This window comes from Cygnus atratus, unplaced genomic scaffold, assembly GCF_013377495.2.
Source record: "Cygnus atratus isolate AKBS03 ecotype Queensland, Australia unplaced genomic scaffold, CAtr_DNAZoo_HiC_assembly HiC_scaffold_125, whole genome shotgun sequence".
NCBI lineage: Eukaryota > Metazoa > Chordata > Aves > Anseriformes > Anatidae > Cygnus > Cygnus atratus.
Window position 1 is genome coordinate 770 of NW_026109718.1, and position 12,337 is coordinate 13,106.

Here is a 12,337-nt window from a genome sequence, read left to right on the forward strand (position 1 = left end):
CCCCCTTGTACTGCAGAGGCAGCGGCTGGGGGCGATGAGGAGGGGGAGGAAGGCTCCAGAGAGCCCCGCAGGGGGGGCGGCGGCAGGTAGGGGGGGGCCGGGGGGGGTCCGGGAGGGGTTATGGGGCAACTGGGGGGGATTTCGGGGGGGGGGGGGGCGGCTTGGGGGGTGATGGGGGGACTATGGGGTGATGGGGGGGCTATGGGGGGATGGGGGGCGATGGGGGGGTTGTGGGGTGATGGGGGGGGGGTGTGGGGCGATGGGGGGGGCTGTGGGGCCATAGGGGGACTATGGGGTGATGGGGGGGTGATGGGGGGGATGTGGGGCAATGGCGGGGGGGGGTCTCGGGGGGGTCCCATACCTGACACCCCCCGTCCCTGCCCCCAGGCCAGGCTGGAGCTCGTCGAGCTCGGACGGGGAGAGCCCCGACAGCGAGTACCACGAGGCCGAGGAGGGGCCCCCCCCGGCACCCCCCCAGCGTGGGTGAGGGCCCCCCCCCAAGAACACCCCCCCCCAGAACACCCCCCCACACACACACGTCCGACATGCCGTGCACACGCGTGTGTCACGCCTGCAGCCCCCGCACACGCGTGCGCGACGCACAGGACCCGCCCACACACACACGCCCACCCCCCCCCCCTCAATAAAGCCCCCCCCACATAACAGCGCTGCCCCCCCTTAATTTGGGGAGGGTCCGGGGGGGTCTGGGTGTGGGGGGGAAAGACGAGGCGGGAGGCGAGGTAAGAAATAAATAGGGGGGTGTATTGCCGTGTGCCAGACACGGCGCTGGGGGGGGGCCGGGGGGGTCCCGGCCCCGAGCTGGGGGGGGTCCCCGTGGGGCAGGGCCCCCCCACGGAGGAAGGCCACGTTTTGGGTGGATTTCTCACAGTTTAGGCACAAAACCAGTGTGGGCGCGGGGGCGCCGGCGCCGGGCTCCGGTTCCCAGGGGGCACGTGAGCGAGGCGGCCGTGCCGGGATGCGCTGGGCCGTACTGGGCCGTACTGGGCCGTACTGGGCCGTGCTGGGCCGGGCTGGGCCGGGCCGTGCTGGGTCTCCGCTCGCCGCCACCCCGGTGTCGGGGGGTGCTGGGGGCTTGGGGGGGCCGCGGGGCCCCCTCCCCACGCCGCCGACCTCGCCGTGGGCAGGATCCGGCCGTTCCCCAGCGCCCTCAGGCCGCGTCGTCCTCCAGGCTGACGGCCTGGCGCTGCGGGGGGGGCGTCAGCGGGGGGGGGGGGGAGGCAAGTCCCGTGCCCGAGACCCCCTCCCTGTACCCCAGACCCCCTCCCCATGCCCCAACCCCCCCTCGATGCCCCAGACCCCCCCCTTCCCATCCCCGAGACCCCCTCCCCCTGCCCCCAGACCCCCTCCCCATCCCCAAGACCCCCTCCCCATGCCCCAACCCCCCCCCCGATGCCCCAGACCCCCCCCTTCCCATCCCCGAGACCCCCTCCCCCTGCCCCCAGACCCCCCCCATACCCCAGACCCCCTCCCCATGCCCCCAGACCCTCTCCCCATCCCTGAGACCCCCTCCCCATACCCCAGCCCCCCCGCCATGCCCCAGCACCCCCCCCCCCAAAACGCCCCAGCCCCCCGGCTCACCGCGGGGTAGCTGTAGCCGCCCTGCCCGCGCCCGGGGGGCTCCTCGTCCTCGGTGGTCTTCTGGTACACCGGGTTGTCGAAGTTGATGCTGTTGGTGCTGCGCAGCCGCCACGTCCTCCACAGCAGGCGGGCGCCGAAGGCCGCGAGGATGAGGAGCACTGGGGGGGTTGGGGGGGGGGGGGGGGGCATCAGGGCTGGCCCCCCCTGCCAGGAACCCGCTGCAACGCCAGGACCCCCACCAAAGAAGCCCCAATTCCAGGAACCCCCCGGTTGGGACCCCCCCGGCCAATGCTGGGGCACCCTCACAATGCTGGGACCCCCCCAGACAATGCTGGGACCCCCCCCCCCAGTGCTGGCCCCCCCCCAGTTCTGGGACTCTCCCAACCCAGTTGTGGGACCCCCCAGTGCTGGGTCCCCCCAAGTCCTGCCCCCCCCCCCTCAGTTCTGGGCCCCCCAGCCCATTTTGGGATGGGAAAGGCCTCCCCATCCCAAATCCCCCCATGCCAGGACCCCCCCCCATGCTGAGACCCCCACACCCCAGGACCCCCATCCCAGGACACCCCCCCCCCCACGCTGTGCCCCCCCCAAACCTACCCAGGGGCAGGACGACCGCCAGCGCCGTGGGTCCCGTCCTTGGCCCCACGCTCCCCACGGTGTCACCGCTGAGAGCTGGCAAAGGGGAGGGGCGGCCGTCAGGGGGGCAGGGATGTGTGGGGCAGAGATGTGGGGCTGGGATGTGTGGGGCTGGGATGTGTGGGGCTGGGATGTGTGGGGCAGGGATGTGGGGCTGGGATGTGTGGGGCAGAGATGTGGGGCTGGGATGTGTGGGGCAGAGATGTGGGGCTGGGATGTGTGGGGCAGGGATGTGTGGGGCAGGGATGTGGGGCTGGGATATGGGGGGCTGGGATGGGGGGCTGGGATGTGGGGCTGGGATGTGTGGGGCAGGGATGTGTGGGGCAGGGATGTGGGGCTGGGATATGGGGGGCTGGGATGGGGGGCTGGGATGTGGGGCTGGGATGTGTGGGGCTGGGATGTGTGGGGCAGGGATGTGTGGGGCAGGGATGTGGGGCTGGGATATGGGGGGCTGGGATGTGGGGCTGGGATGTGGGGCTGGGATGTGTGGGGCTGGGATATATGGGGCTGGGATGTGTGGGGCTGGGATGTGTGGGGCTGGTACCTGTGGTGCCGTTCCCAGTGGTACCGTTCCTGGCGGTGCCGTTCCCGGCGGTGCTGGGGCCTGGGGGGGCCCCGCTGAGCACTGGGGGCCGCGGCGGGGCCGTGGTGGGGCCGGGGGCTGCAGCTGTCGGGGCCGGGGCTGAAGGGTCTGGGGGGGGGGAAGAAGAGGGTGAGCGGGACCGGGGGGCACTGGGCACAGTGTGGGGTCCCGGGGGGGTCCCAGGAGGGTTCCGGGGGGGTTCCGGGGGGGTCCCAGGGGGGTCCCGGGGGGGTCCCGGGCTACCTGTCAGGCAGCTGCGGCCATCGGGCGCCAGGCTCTGGCCGTCGGCGCAGGCGCAGGTGTAGCGGGGGCTGTGGGGGCTGATGTGGGGCGCGGGCAGGCAGAGGTACCCGCAGCCCCCGTTGTCCCGCGCGCACCAGTTCTCACCTGGGGGGCAGAGGTGAGATGGGAGGGGATGGGGACAGGGACAGGGACAGGGACGAGGACAAGGACAGGATGGGGACAGGGACAGGAGGGGAAGGGGACAGGGAGGGGATGGGGACAGGGATGGGGTGGGATGGGGATGGGGACAGGGACAGGAACAGGGACAGGGACGAGGACAAGGACGGGATGGGGACAGGGACAGGAGGGACACGGGGACAGAGTGATGGAAGGACACAGGGACAGAGGGACGGGGTACGGAGGGGACAAGGGCAGCCGGACAGGGGGACGGAAGGCCGGGGGGACAGGGGACGGGGGGGACAGGGGGGTCGCGGGTACCTGGGGGCTGCTTGAGGGCATGCTGCAGGACCAGGTCCTCGGGCGAGAAGAGCCCCTCGGCCACGCGGCGCACGTCGGCGCCCGTCAGGCGGTTGGCGCTGAAGATGGCCTCGTTGAGGACGTCGGTCCAGAACACCGCGTCCTGCGGGCGCACGGCGTTGGCACGCACTGGGGGGCGGGGGGGGCGCAGGGGGCGGGGGGGGCGGGACGCGGCCACCGCGGCGCCGGGCTCACCTCGAAGACGGTGACGGCGAAGGGGTGGGCGAGCGCCTGGGGGTCCACCAGCACCGTGCGGCGCTGGCCCCCGTCCACGTCGACGCTGGAGAGCGCGTGGAGCCGCGAGTCCACCCAGTAGAGGCGCTGCGAGGGGAGGTCTGCGGCCGGCGTCAGCCGCGGCACCGCGGAGGGGACCCGCGGGGTTGGGGAGACGTGGGGACGGGGATGGGGACATGCAGGGATGGGGATGGATGGGGACAGGGACGGGGAAACGTGGGGATGGGGACACGTGGGGATGGGGATGGGTGGGGACAGGGACCAGAATGGGGATGGGCGAGGGACTGGGACTGGCGCTGGGACCAGTAGGGGACCAGGATGCATATGGGGACATGGACGGGGACATGGATGGGGACAGGGACTGGGACCCAGATGGGGACGGAGATGGGGACAGGGACCCGCATGGGACAAGGAGAGGGACACAGAGAGGGGCAGAGAGCGGGGCGTGGATGGAGCCCTGGGGACAGGGCCGGGGCCGGGGGCGCAGCGCCGCTCACCCAGCGCGATCCCGTTGGGCCACTCGATGCCCTCCGTCACCAGCGCGTAGTGGTCGGCGCCGTTGAGGCCGCTCTTGGCGATCTTGGCCGTGCTGCCCCAGTCGGTCCAGTACATGAAACTGGGGACGGAGCCAGTCCCAGTCACTGCCTGCCCCACGGGGGCCAGCATCCCCACGTCCCCTGGTGTCCCCCATGTCCCCAGAGGTCTCTTCCAACCTAAACGATTCTGTGATCTATGTCCCAATGTCCCCCCATGTCCCCCCACATCCCCCAATGTCCCCGTGTCCCCCCCAGATCCCCATGTCCCCATATTCCCGTGTTCCCACGTCCCCATATCCCCATATCTCCATATCCCCCTGTCCCCATATCCCCACATCCCCCTGTCCCTATATCCCCACACCCCCATACCCCCACACCCCCACATCCCCATGTCCCCATACCCCCATATCCCCACACCCCCATACCCCCCATACCCCCCTGTCCCCATATCCCCCTGTCCCCATACCCCCATACCACCATATCCCCATATCCCCACATCCCCATAGCCCCATATCCCCACATCCCCATATCCCCCTGTCCCCATAGCCCCACATCCCCATACCCCCCCGTCCCCATATCCCCCTGTCCCCACATCTCCCTGTCCCTACATCCCCCTGTCCCCACGTCCCCACATCCCCATATCCCCACGTCCCCATACCCCCCCATCCCCATACCCCCCCGTCCCCACATCCCCCTGTCCCCACGTCCCCACATCCCCATATCCCCCCGTCCCCATACCCCCCCGTCCCCATACCCCCCCGTCCCCACATCCCCCTGTCCCCACATCCCCCTGTCCCCACGTCCCCACATCCCCATATCCCCCCGTCCCCACACCCCCCCGTCCCCACATCCCCCCGTCCCCACATCCCCCCGTCCCCACATCCCCCTGTCCCCACATCCCCCTGTCCCCACGTCCCCACATCCCCATATCCCCCCGTCCCCGTACCCGTACCCGTGCAGCGGGTCCACCGCGATGGCGCGGGGCTTGGCGCCCGGCTCCCGCACCAGGGTCCTGCGGCGCGCGCCGCTGCTGTCGGCCACGGCCACGGCGCCCAGCTGCGAGTCGGTCCAGTAGAGGTTGCGGTGCACCCAGTCCAGCGCCAGCCCGTCGGGCGCCCGCAGCCCGGCCCCGATCACGGTGGCGGGGGCGCTGCCGTCGGCCAGCCCGGCTGCCGGGGCCCTGCGGGACGGGGTGGGTTTGGGAGGGATTCGGGGCGGTTTTGAGGGGTTTTGGGGTCCCCAGGGGGTGGGGGTCTCCAGGGAGGTATGGGGTCCTGGCAGGGTTTTGGGGGCCCAGCAGGGGTTTGGGATCCTGGGGGGGGAGGGTTCGGGTCCCAGTGAGGTTTGGGGGGTCCTGGCAGGCTTTTGGGGGCCCATGGGGTTTTTGTGGTCCCCAACGTGGTTTTTAGGGTCTGGGCGGGGGGGTGTCCTGGGGAATTTTGGGGGCCCTGGCGGGGTTTTTCGGGGTCCTGCGGGGGGGGGGGGGTCCCAGTGAGGTTTATGAGGTCCTGGCAGGATTTTGGGGTCCTGGTGAGGTTTTTTGGGGTCCTGGAGGGGCTTTGGAGGTCCTGGTGGGGTTTTGGGGGTCCTGGGGGGATTTTAGGGGTCCCGGTGAGGTTTTCGGGGTTCTCTGGGGGGATTTTTGGGGTCCCGGCAGGGTTTTCGGGTCGCGGCTGGGCTTTCGAGGCCCCGGGGAGGTTTTAGGGGGTCCCGGGGGGTTTCGGGGTGCCCCTCACCGGTAGATCTTGCGCTGGGAGAGGTCGGACCAGTAGATGGTGTCGGTGGCGACGTCCACGTCCAGCGCCACGGCGTGCTTGAGGCGCCCCAGCAGCTGCGTGTAGTTGCTGCGGTCCAGGGCCAGGCGCCGCACCTCGTGGCGCGTGGTGAAGAGCAGCGCGGCCGCGGGGGCTGCGGGCACCGGGGGCTCAGCGGGGGGACCCCAGCATGAGTCCCCGGGGGGGTGGGGAATGGGGGGGATTTGGGGGGAAATGGGGGGATTTGGGGGGAAATGGGGGGGATTTGGGGGGAAATGGGGGGATAAATTGGGGGAAATGGGGGCAAATGGGTATAAACTGGGGGGAATGGGAGGGGATTTGGAGGGAAATGGGGGGAAATGGGGATAAATGGGGGGATTTGGGGGGAAATGGGGAGATAAATTGGGGGAAATGGGGATAAACTGAGGGGATATGGTGGGAAATTGGGGGAAATGGGGAGATTTGGGGGGAAGTGGGGATAAATTGGGGGGGAAATGGGGGGATTTGGGGGGAAATGGGGGGAAATGGGGATAAATTGGGGGAAATGGGGGGAAATGGGGATAAACTGGGGGGAAATGGGGATAAGCTGGGGGAAATGGGGGGAAATGGGGATAAACTGGGGGGAAATGGGGGGGGAATATGGGGGAAATGGGGATAAATTGTGGGAAATGGGGGGGATTTGGCAGGAAATGGGGGGATAAATTGGGGGAAACGGGGATAAACGGGGGGGAAATGGGGGAGGGGGAAAGCAGGGTGCAAAGGGGGAGATCGGGGGCGCGGGGGGGGGGGGGGGGGGAGGCGGGCACCCACCCACGGCGCGGCAGGCGTTCCCGGTGGGCTCCATGCGGTAGCCCTGCTCGCACTCGCACTTGTAGCTGCCCGGCAGGTTGCGGCAGCGCTGCCCGCACGTCTGCGGGTCCTGGCACTCGTCGATGTCTGCGGGGAGACCGGGGGGTGGGGGTCAGGGGGGTGGGTTTGGGGTCGGGGGGGCTCGGGGGGGGGCTCGGGGCGGGGAGGGGGCGCCCACCTTCGCAGCGCTTCCCGTCGGGGCCCAGGCGGAAGCCGTCGGGGCAGAGGCACTCGTAGCCCACCCGCAGGTCCCTGCAGACGTGGGAGCAGCCCCCGCCGCCGTCCAGGCACTCGTTGACGCCTGGAAACGGAGGAAATCAAGCGATAAATAAATAACCCCCGGTGGGGGTGAGGGGGGTGGGGGTCTGGGGGGGGGTGTCCCGTCCGCACCGCACTCCTTGATGGGTTCATCCTGACCAGTCCCGGCAGTCGCGGTGCTGGTCGCAGACGCGCTGCAGGGGGATGCACTCGCCCGAGCGGCACTTGAACTGGTGGGGGCCATCGCAGGCGGTCACTGGGGGGGGGGGTGGGACACACGAGGCCGTCAGCGCCCGCCACATGCATGTGTCCCCCCCCCCAACTCCATGACCCCCCCCCCCCCCCCCCATGGCCGCCACGCACCGTTGTGGCAGCCGTCCTCGTCGGAGCCGTCGGCGCAGTCGTGCTCGCCGTCGCACTGCCTCGTGCCCGGCACGCAGCGCCCGTCGCCGCACTGGAACTGGTCGGGACGGCACGTGGCAGCGGGGGCTGTGGGGGGGGGGAGGGGTGTATTGGGGGTCAGGGGCGCTCGGCGAGCCCCCCCCCAGACCCATCCCGGGACCCCCGTGGGGCGCAGCCTACCGCAGCCGTCCTCGTCGGAGCCGTCGCGACAGTCGGGGCTGCCGTCGCAGCGCCAGCGCCGGTGGATGCACTCGCCGCTGCCGCAGGGCACCTGCAGCGGGGGGCAGGTGGCGGCGGGGGGCTGGGGGCCGCACACCGAGGGCCACTCGTCGGAGCCGTCGGGGCAGTCGGCGTCGCCGTCGCAGCGCCATAAGGCGGCCACGCAGCTCGAGTCGTTGCAGGCGAAGTCGTGGGGGTCGCAGGTGGCGGCCGGGGGGCACCCGGCCTCGTCCGCCCCGTCCTCGCAGTCCCGCTCCCCGTCGCAGGCGAAGGCGAGCGCCACGCAGCCCCCGTCGCCGCAGCGCAGCTGGTCGGGGGCGCAGGACCGGGGGGCTGCCGAGGGGACCCCAGAGTTGGCACCGGGGGGGGTGCGAGGGGTCCCCGAGCCTCCCTCCCCCCGCCCCCAAATCCCCCCCCCCCCAGCCCGGCACTCACGGCAGTCCCGCTCGTCGGAGCCGTTCTCGCAGTCCTCGTGCCCGTTGCAGCGCCAGGACGCGGGGACGCAGCGGCTCAGGCGGCCGCCGCAGCTGAACTCGGACGGGGCGCAGGGCAGGGAGCCTGGGGGAGACGGGGGCTGGCACCGGGAGGGGGGCACCGGGCGGGGGGCACCGCGTGGGGTCGTGGGGGAACCGGGCGGCGAGGGATGGTGCAGGGAGAGGGGAGCTGAGGGGAGCCCAGCACGGCACAACGCAGCGTGGTGCTGCACGGCGTGGGGAGGAGGAGGAGGAGAGAAAGGGGAAGAGGAGAAAGAGGAGAAAAAGCTAGAGGAGAGAAGCAGGAGGGAGAAGAGAGAGAGGGAAAACGGGACAGGAGAAGAGAGAGAAGAAGAGAAAGAGAAAAAAAGAGAGAAGAAGGAGACAGAAGGAGAACTGGGACATGAGAAGAAAAAAGAGAAAAGGAGAAGGAGAAAGAGAAGAAGAGAGAGAAGAGAAAGAGGAGGAGGAGAAAAAGAGAGGAGAATGAAGAGGAGAAAGAACTACAAAAGTTGGAAAGAAAGAAGAGAGAAGAGAGAAGAGAGAAGAGAGAAGAGAGAAGAGAGAAGAGAGAAGAGAGAAGAGAGAAGAGAGAAGAGAAGAGAAGAGAGAAGAGAAAGAAGAAGAGGAGGAGGAAAAAAGAGAAAGAAGGAGAGGAGAGGAGAGGAGAGGAGAGGAGAGGAGAGGAGAGGAGAGGAGAGGAGAGGAGAGGAGAGGAGAGGAGAGGAGAGGAGAGGAGAGGAGAGGAGAGGAGAGGAGAGGAGAGGAGAGGAATGACAGCACGGCACGGTATGCGTGGTATGGCATGGCACGGCATGGCATGGTATGGCACAGCACGGCACAGCGCAGTATGGCACAGCATGGCAGAGCATGGCATGGTATGGCACAACACGGCACAGCACAGTATGGCACGGCACAGCACGGCACGGTATGGCACAGCATGGCAGAGTATGGCACGGCACGGCACAGCACAGTATGGCACAGCATGGCATGGTATGGCACAACGTGGCACAGCACAGCATGGCACGGCACGGCACAGCACCGTAGGGCATGGAACTGCACAGCACAGCACCGCGCGGCACAGCAGCACCGTAGGGTGTATGGCACAGCGCTGCTGCATGGCACGGCACCGCGCGGCACGCGGCGGTCGCGGCACTCACGGCAGGTCGCGGGCGTCTCGTCGGAGCCGTCCCGGCACTCGGCGCTGCCGTCGCACACCCACTTGGCGGAGATGCAGGCGCCGTCCCCGCACCGGAACTGGCCGTGGCCGCACGGCTCGGCACCTGCGGCACCGGGTGCTGAGCGGCGGAACCGGCACCGGCCCCCAGTCCCATTTTGGGGCCCCCAGCACCATTTTGAGACCCCCAGCACCATTTTGGGACCCCCAGCTCCATTTTGGAACCCCTCAGACCCATCTTGGAACCCCCAGGGCCATTTTGGGACCCCCAGCACCATTTTGAGACCCCCAGCCCCATTTTGGGACCCCCCAGACCCATCTTGGAATCCCCAGGGCCATTTTGGGACCCCCAGCACCATTTTGAGACCCCCAGCTCCATTTTGGGACCCCCCAGACCCATCTTGGAACCCCCTAGGAACCATTTTGAGACCCCCAGCTCCATTTTGGGACGCCCCAGACCCATCTTGGAACCCCCAGGGCCATTTTGGGACCCCCAGCACCATTTTGAGACCCCCCAGACCCATCTTGGAACCCCCAGGGCCATTTTGGGACCCCCAGCACCATTTTGAGACCCCCAGCTCCATTTTGGGACCCCCCAGCCCCATCTTGGAACCCCCAGGGCCATTTTGGGACCCCCAGCACCATTTTGAGACCCCCCAGACCCATCTTGGAACCCCCAGGGCCATTTTGGGACCCCCAGCACCATTTTGAGACCCCCAGCTCCATTTTGGGACCCCCCAGCCCCATCTTGGAACCCCCAGGGCCATTTTGAGACCCCCAGCTCCATTTTGGGACCCCCGAGACCCATCTTGGAACCCCCAGGGCCATTTTGGGACCCCCAGCACCATTTTGAGACCCCCCAGACCCATCTTGGAACCCCCAGGGCCATTTTGGGACCCCCAGCACCATTTTGAGACCCCCAGCACCATTTTGGGACCCCCCAGCCCCATCTTGGAACCCCCAGGGCCATTTTGGGACCCCCAGCCCCATTTTGAGACCCCCAGCCCCATTTTGGGACCCCCCAGACCCATCTTGGAACCCCCAGGGCCATTTTGGGACCCCCAGCACCATTTTGGGACCCCCAGCTCCATTTTGGGACCCCCCAACCCCATCTTGGAACCCCCAGGGCCATTTTGGGACCCCCAGCCCCATTTTGGGACCCCCCAGACCCATCTTGGAACCCCCAGGGCCGTTTTGGGAACACCCAGCCCCATTTTGTGACCCCCCAGCCCCATTTGAGACCCCCCGGACCCATTTTGGGACCCCCCCCGACCCATTTTGAGACTCCCAGGCCCATTTTGGGACCCCCAGACGCATTTTGGGACCTCCCCAGTCCCACTTTGGCCCCCCCCCAGCCTCATTTTGGGATCCCCGGGGCCATTTTGGGGCTAAACTCCATGATTTGAGACACAAGTGTGACTTGGGAGACGGTTTGGGGGACTTTGGACTTTGCTTGGGGACTGCTGGGGCACGAGGCCGCCCCTTGAGACCCTTTTAGTTCCCTTTGAGCCCTTTTTAGGCCCTTTTTAGGCCCTTTTCAACCCCTTTGGACCCCCCCCCCCGCCCCTTCGGGGGTCCCCGCGGCCGCCCCCAGCCCTCGCCCCGCCGCGCTGCCATTGGCCGCCGCCGCGGTGGCCAGTTGGCCCCCGGGCCAATAGGAAGTGCGGGACACGCCTCGGGGGGCGGTGCCGCGCAAGGGGATTGGGCCGGGGCGGGGAGAGGGGCGGGGCAGAGCCGCCCTCGCCACGCCCACCGCGCCCCCTGCCCTCAGTCATGGCGGCGGCCATGAGGGCGGCGGCGGGGACCCCCCCCCCCCCCACCGCCCTCCTGCGGTCCCCCCCCGGCCCCGGTGCCCAAAGCCCCCCGAGAACTCGGGGGGGGGGAGGGACCCCCCCGAGCCCCCCGGGGAGCCCCTCAGTGCCCCGGGGACCCCTCCCCAAAACCCCGGGACTCCCCCCAGCACCCCCAGGACCCCCCCAGCACCTTGGGACCCTCCTAAGCACCCCCAGGTTCCTCCCCAGCACCCCGGGACCCCCCCCATCACCTTGAGACCCCCCCTCAGGACCCCCAGGGACCCCCCTCAGCATCCCGGGACTCCCCCCAGCACCCCCAGGACCCCCCCAGCACCCCGGGGAGCCCCTCAGCACCCCCTCAGCGCTCCCCAGGTCCCCCCGAGGACCCCCCCCAGCCCCACGCCAGCCTCACCCAAGCCCCCCCTTAACCCCCCGCAAAGCCTCCCCTCGTCTCCCACCACTGGTGGAGCCGGCACCGGGCACCACCGCATCCCGGCACCACCATCACCACCGAGCACCATCGTCCCCTGGCACCGCCGGCACCGGGCACCACCGCGCCCCGGCACTGGGTACCGCCATGTCCCGGCACCACCGGCACTGGCTACCACCGCGCCCTGGCACCACCGGCACCGGCCACCGCCACCACCGTGCCCCGGCACCAGCTACCACCGCACCCCAGCACCACCGCCACTGTGCCCCGGGACCACCACCACCACCGGGCACCACCACGTCCCGGCACCACGGGCACCGGCTACCACCGTGCCCTGGCACCACCGCCACCGGCCACCACCGCGCCCCGGCACCTCGGTCCCCGCCCGGCGAAGCCCCTTACCTGCGAGCACCACCAGCAGCGCGCCACCGAGCAGCGCCCACGCACATGCCATGCTGCCGCCCGGCACGCTGCGGCCTCGCCGCGAGGCACCAGGCACGACGGGAGCCCCCGGACGACGCCGACGACACCGACGCTGGTGACGGTGACACCGACGATGCCGGCCGGAGCCGTGCGCTGCCGCCCTTCGCTCGCCCCGGCGCAGGGGAGGGGTTTGAGCATGGGGTGATTTTCAAAAC

General features: G+C 69.3%; 1 protein-coding gene across 1 annotated transcript; it reads right to left on the minus strand.

Moving 5' to 3' along the window:
• Nucleotides 1-816: 816 nt before the first annotated feature.
• On the minus strand, nucleotides 817-12,325 carry LOC118261515 (low-density lipoprotein receptor-like). The gene is given in 19 exon segments (XM_035572372.2): nucleotides 817-1,204; nucleotides 1,600-1,757; nucleotides 2,194-2,268; nucleotides 2,777-2,923; nucleotides 3,059-3,202; nucleotides 3,536-3,677; nucleotides 3,770-3,909; nucleotides 4,306-4,424; nucleotides 5,297-5,524; nucleotides 6,081-6,252; nucleotides 6,909-7,034; nucleotides 7,126-7,248; nucleotides 7,338-7,359; nucleotides 7,361-7,461; nucleotides 7,569-7,694; nucleotides 7,788-8,159; nucleotides 8,262-8,384; nucleotides 9,460-9,582; nucleotides 12,102-12,325. Coding segments are annotated over 19 exon segments (2,529 nt in total). The 5' UTR covers nucleotides 12,154-12,325; the 3' UTR covers nucleotides 817-1,168.
• Between the last annotated feature and the right edge of the window lie 12 nt (nucleotides 12,326-12,337).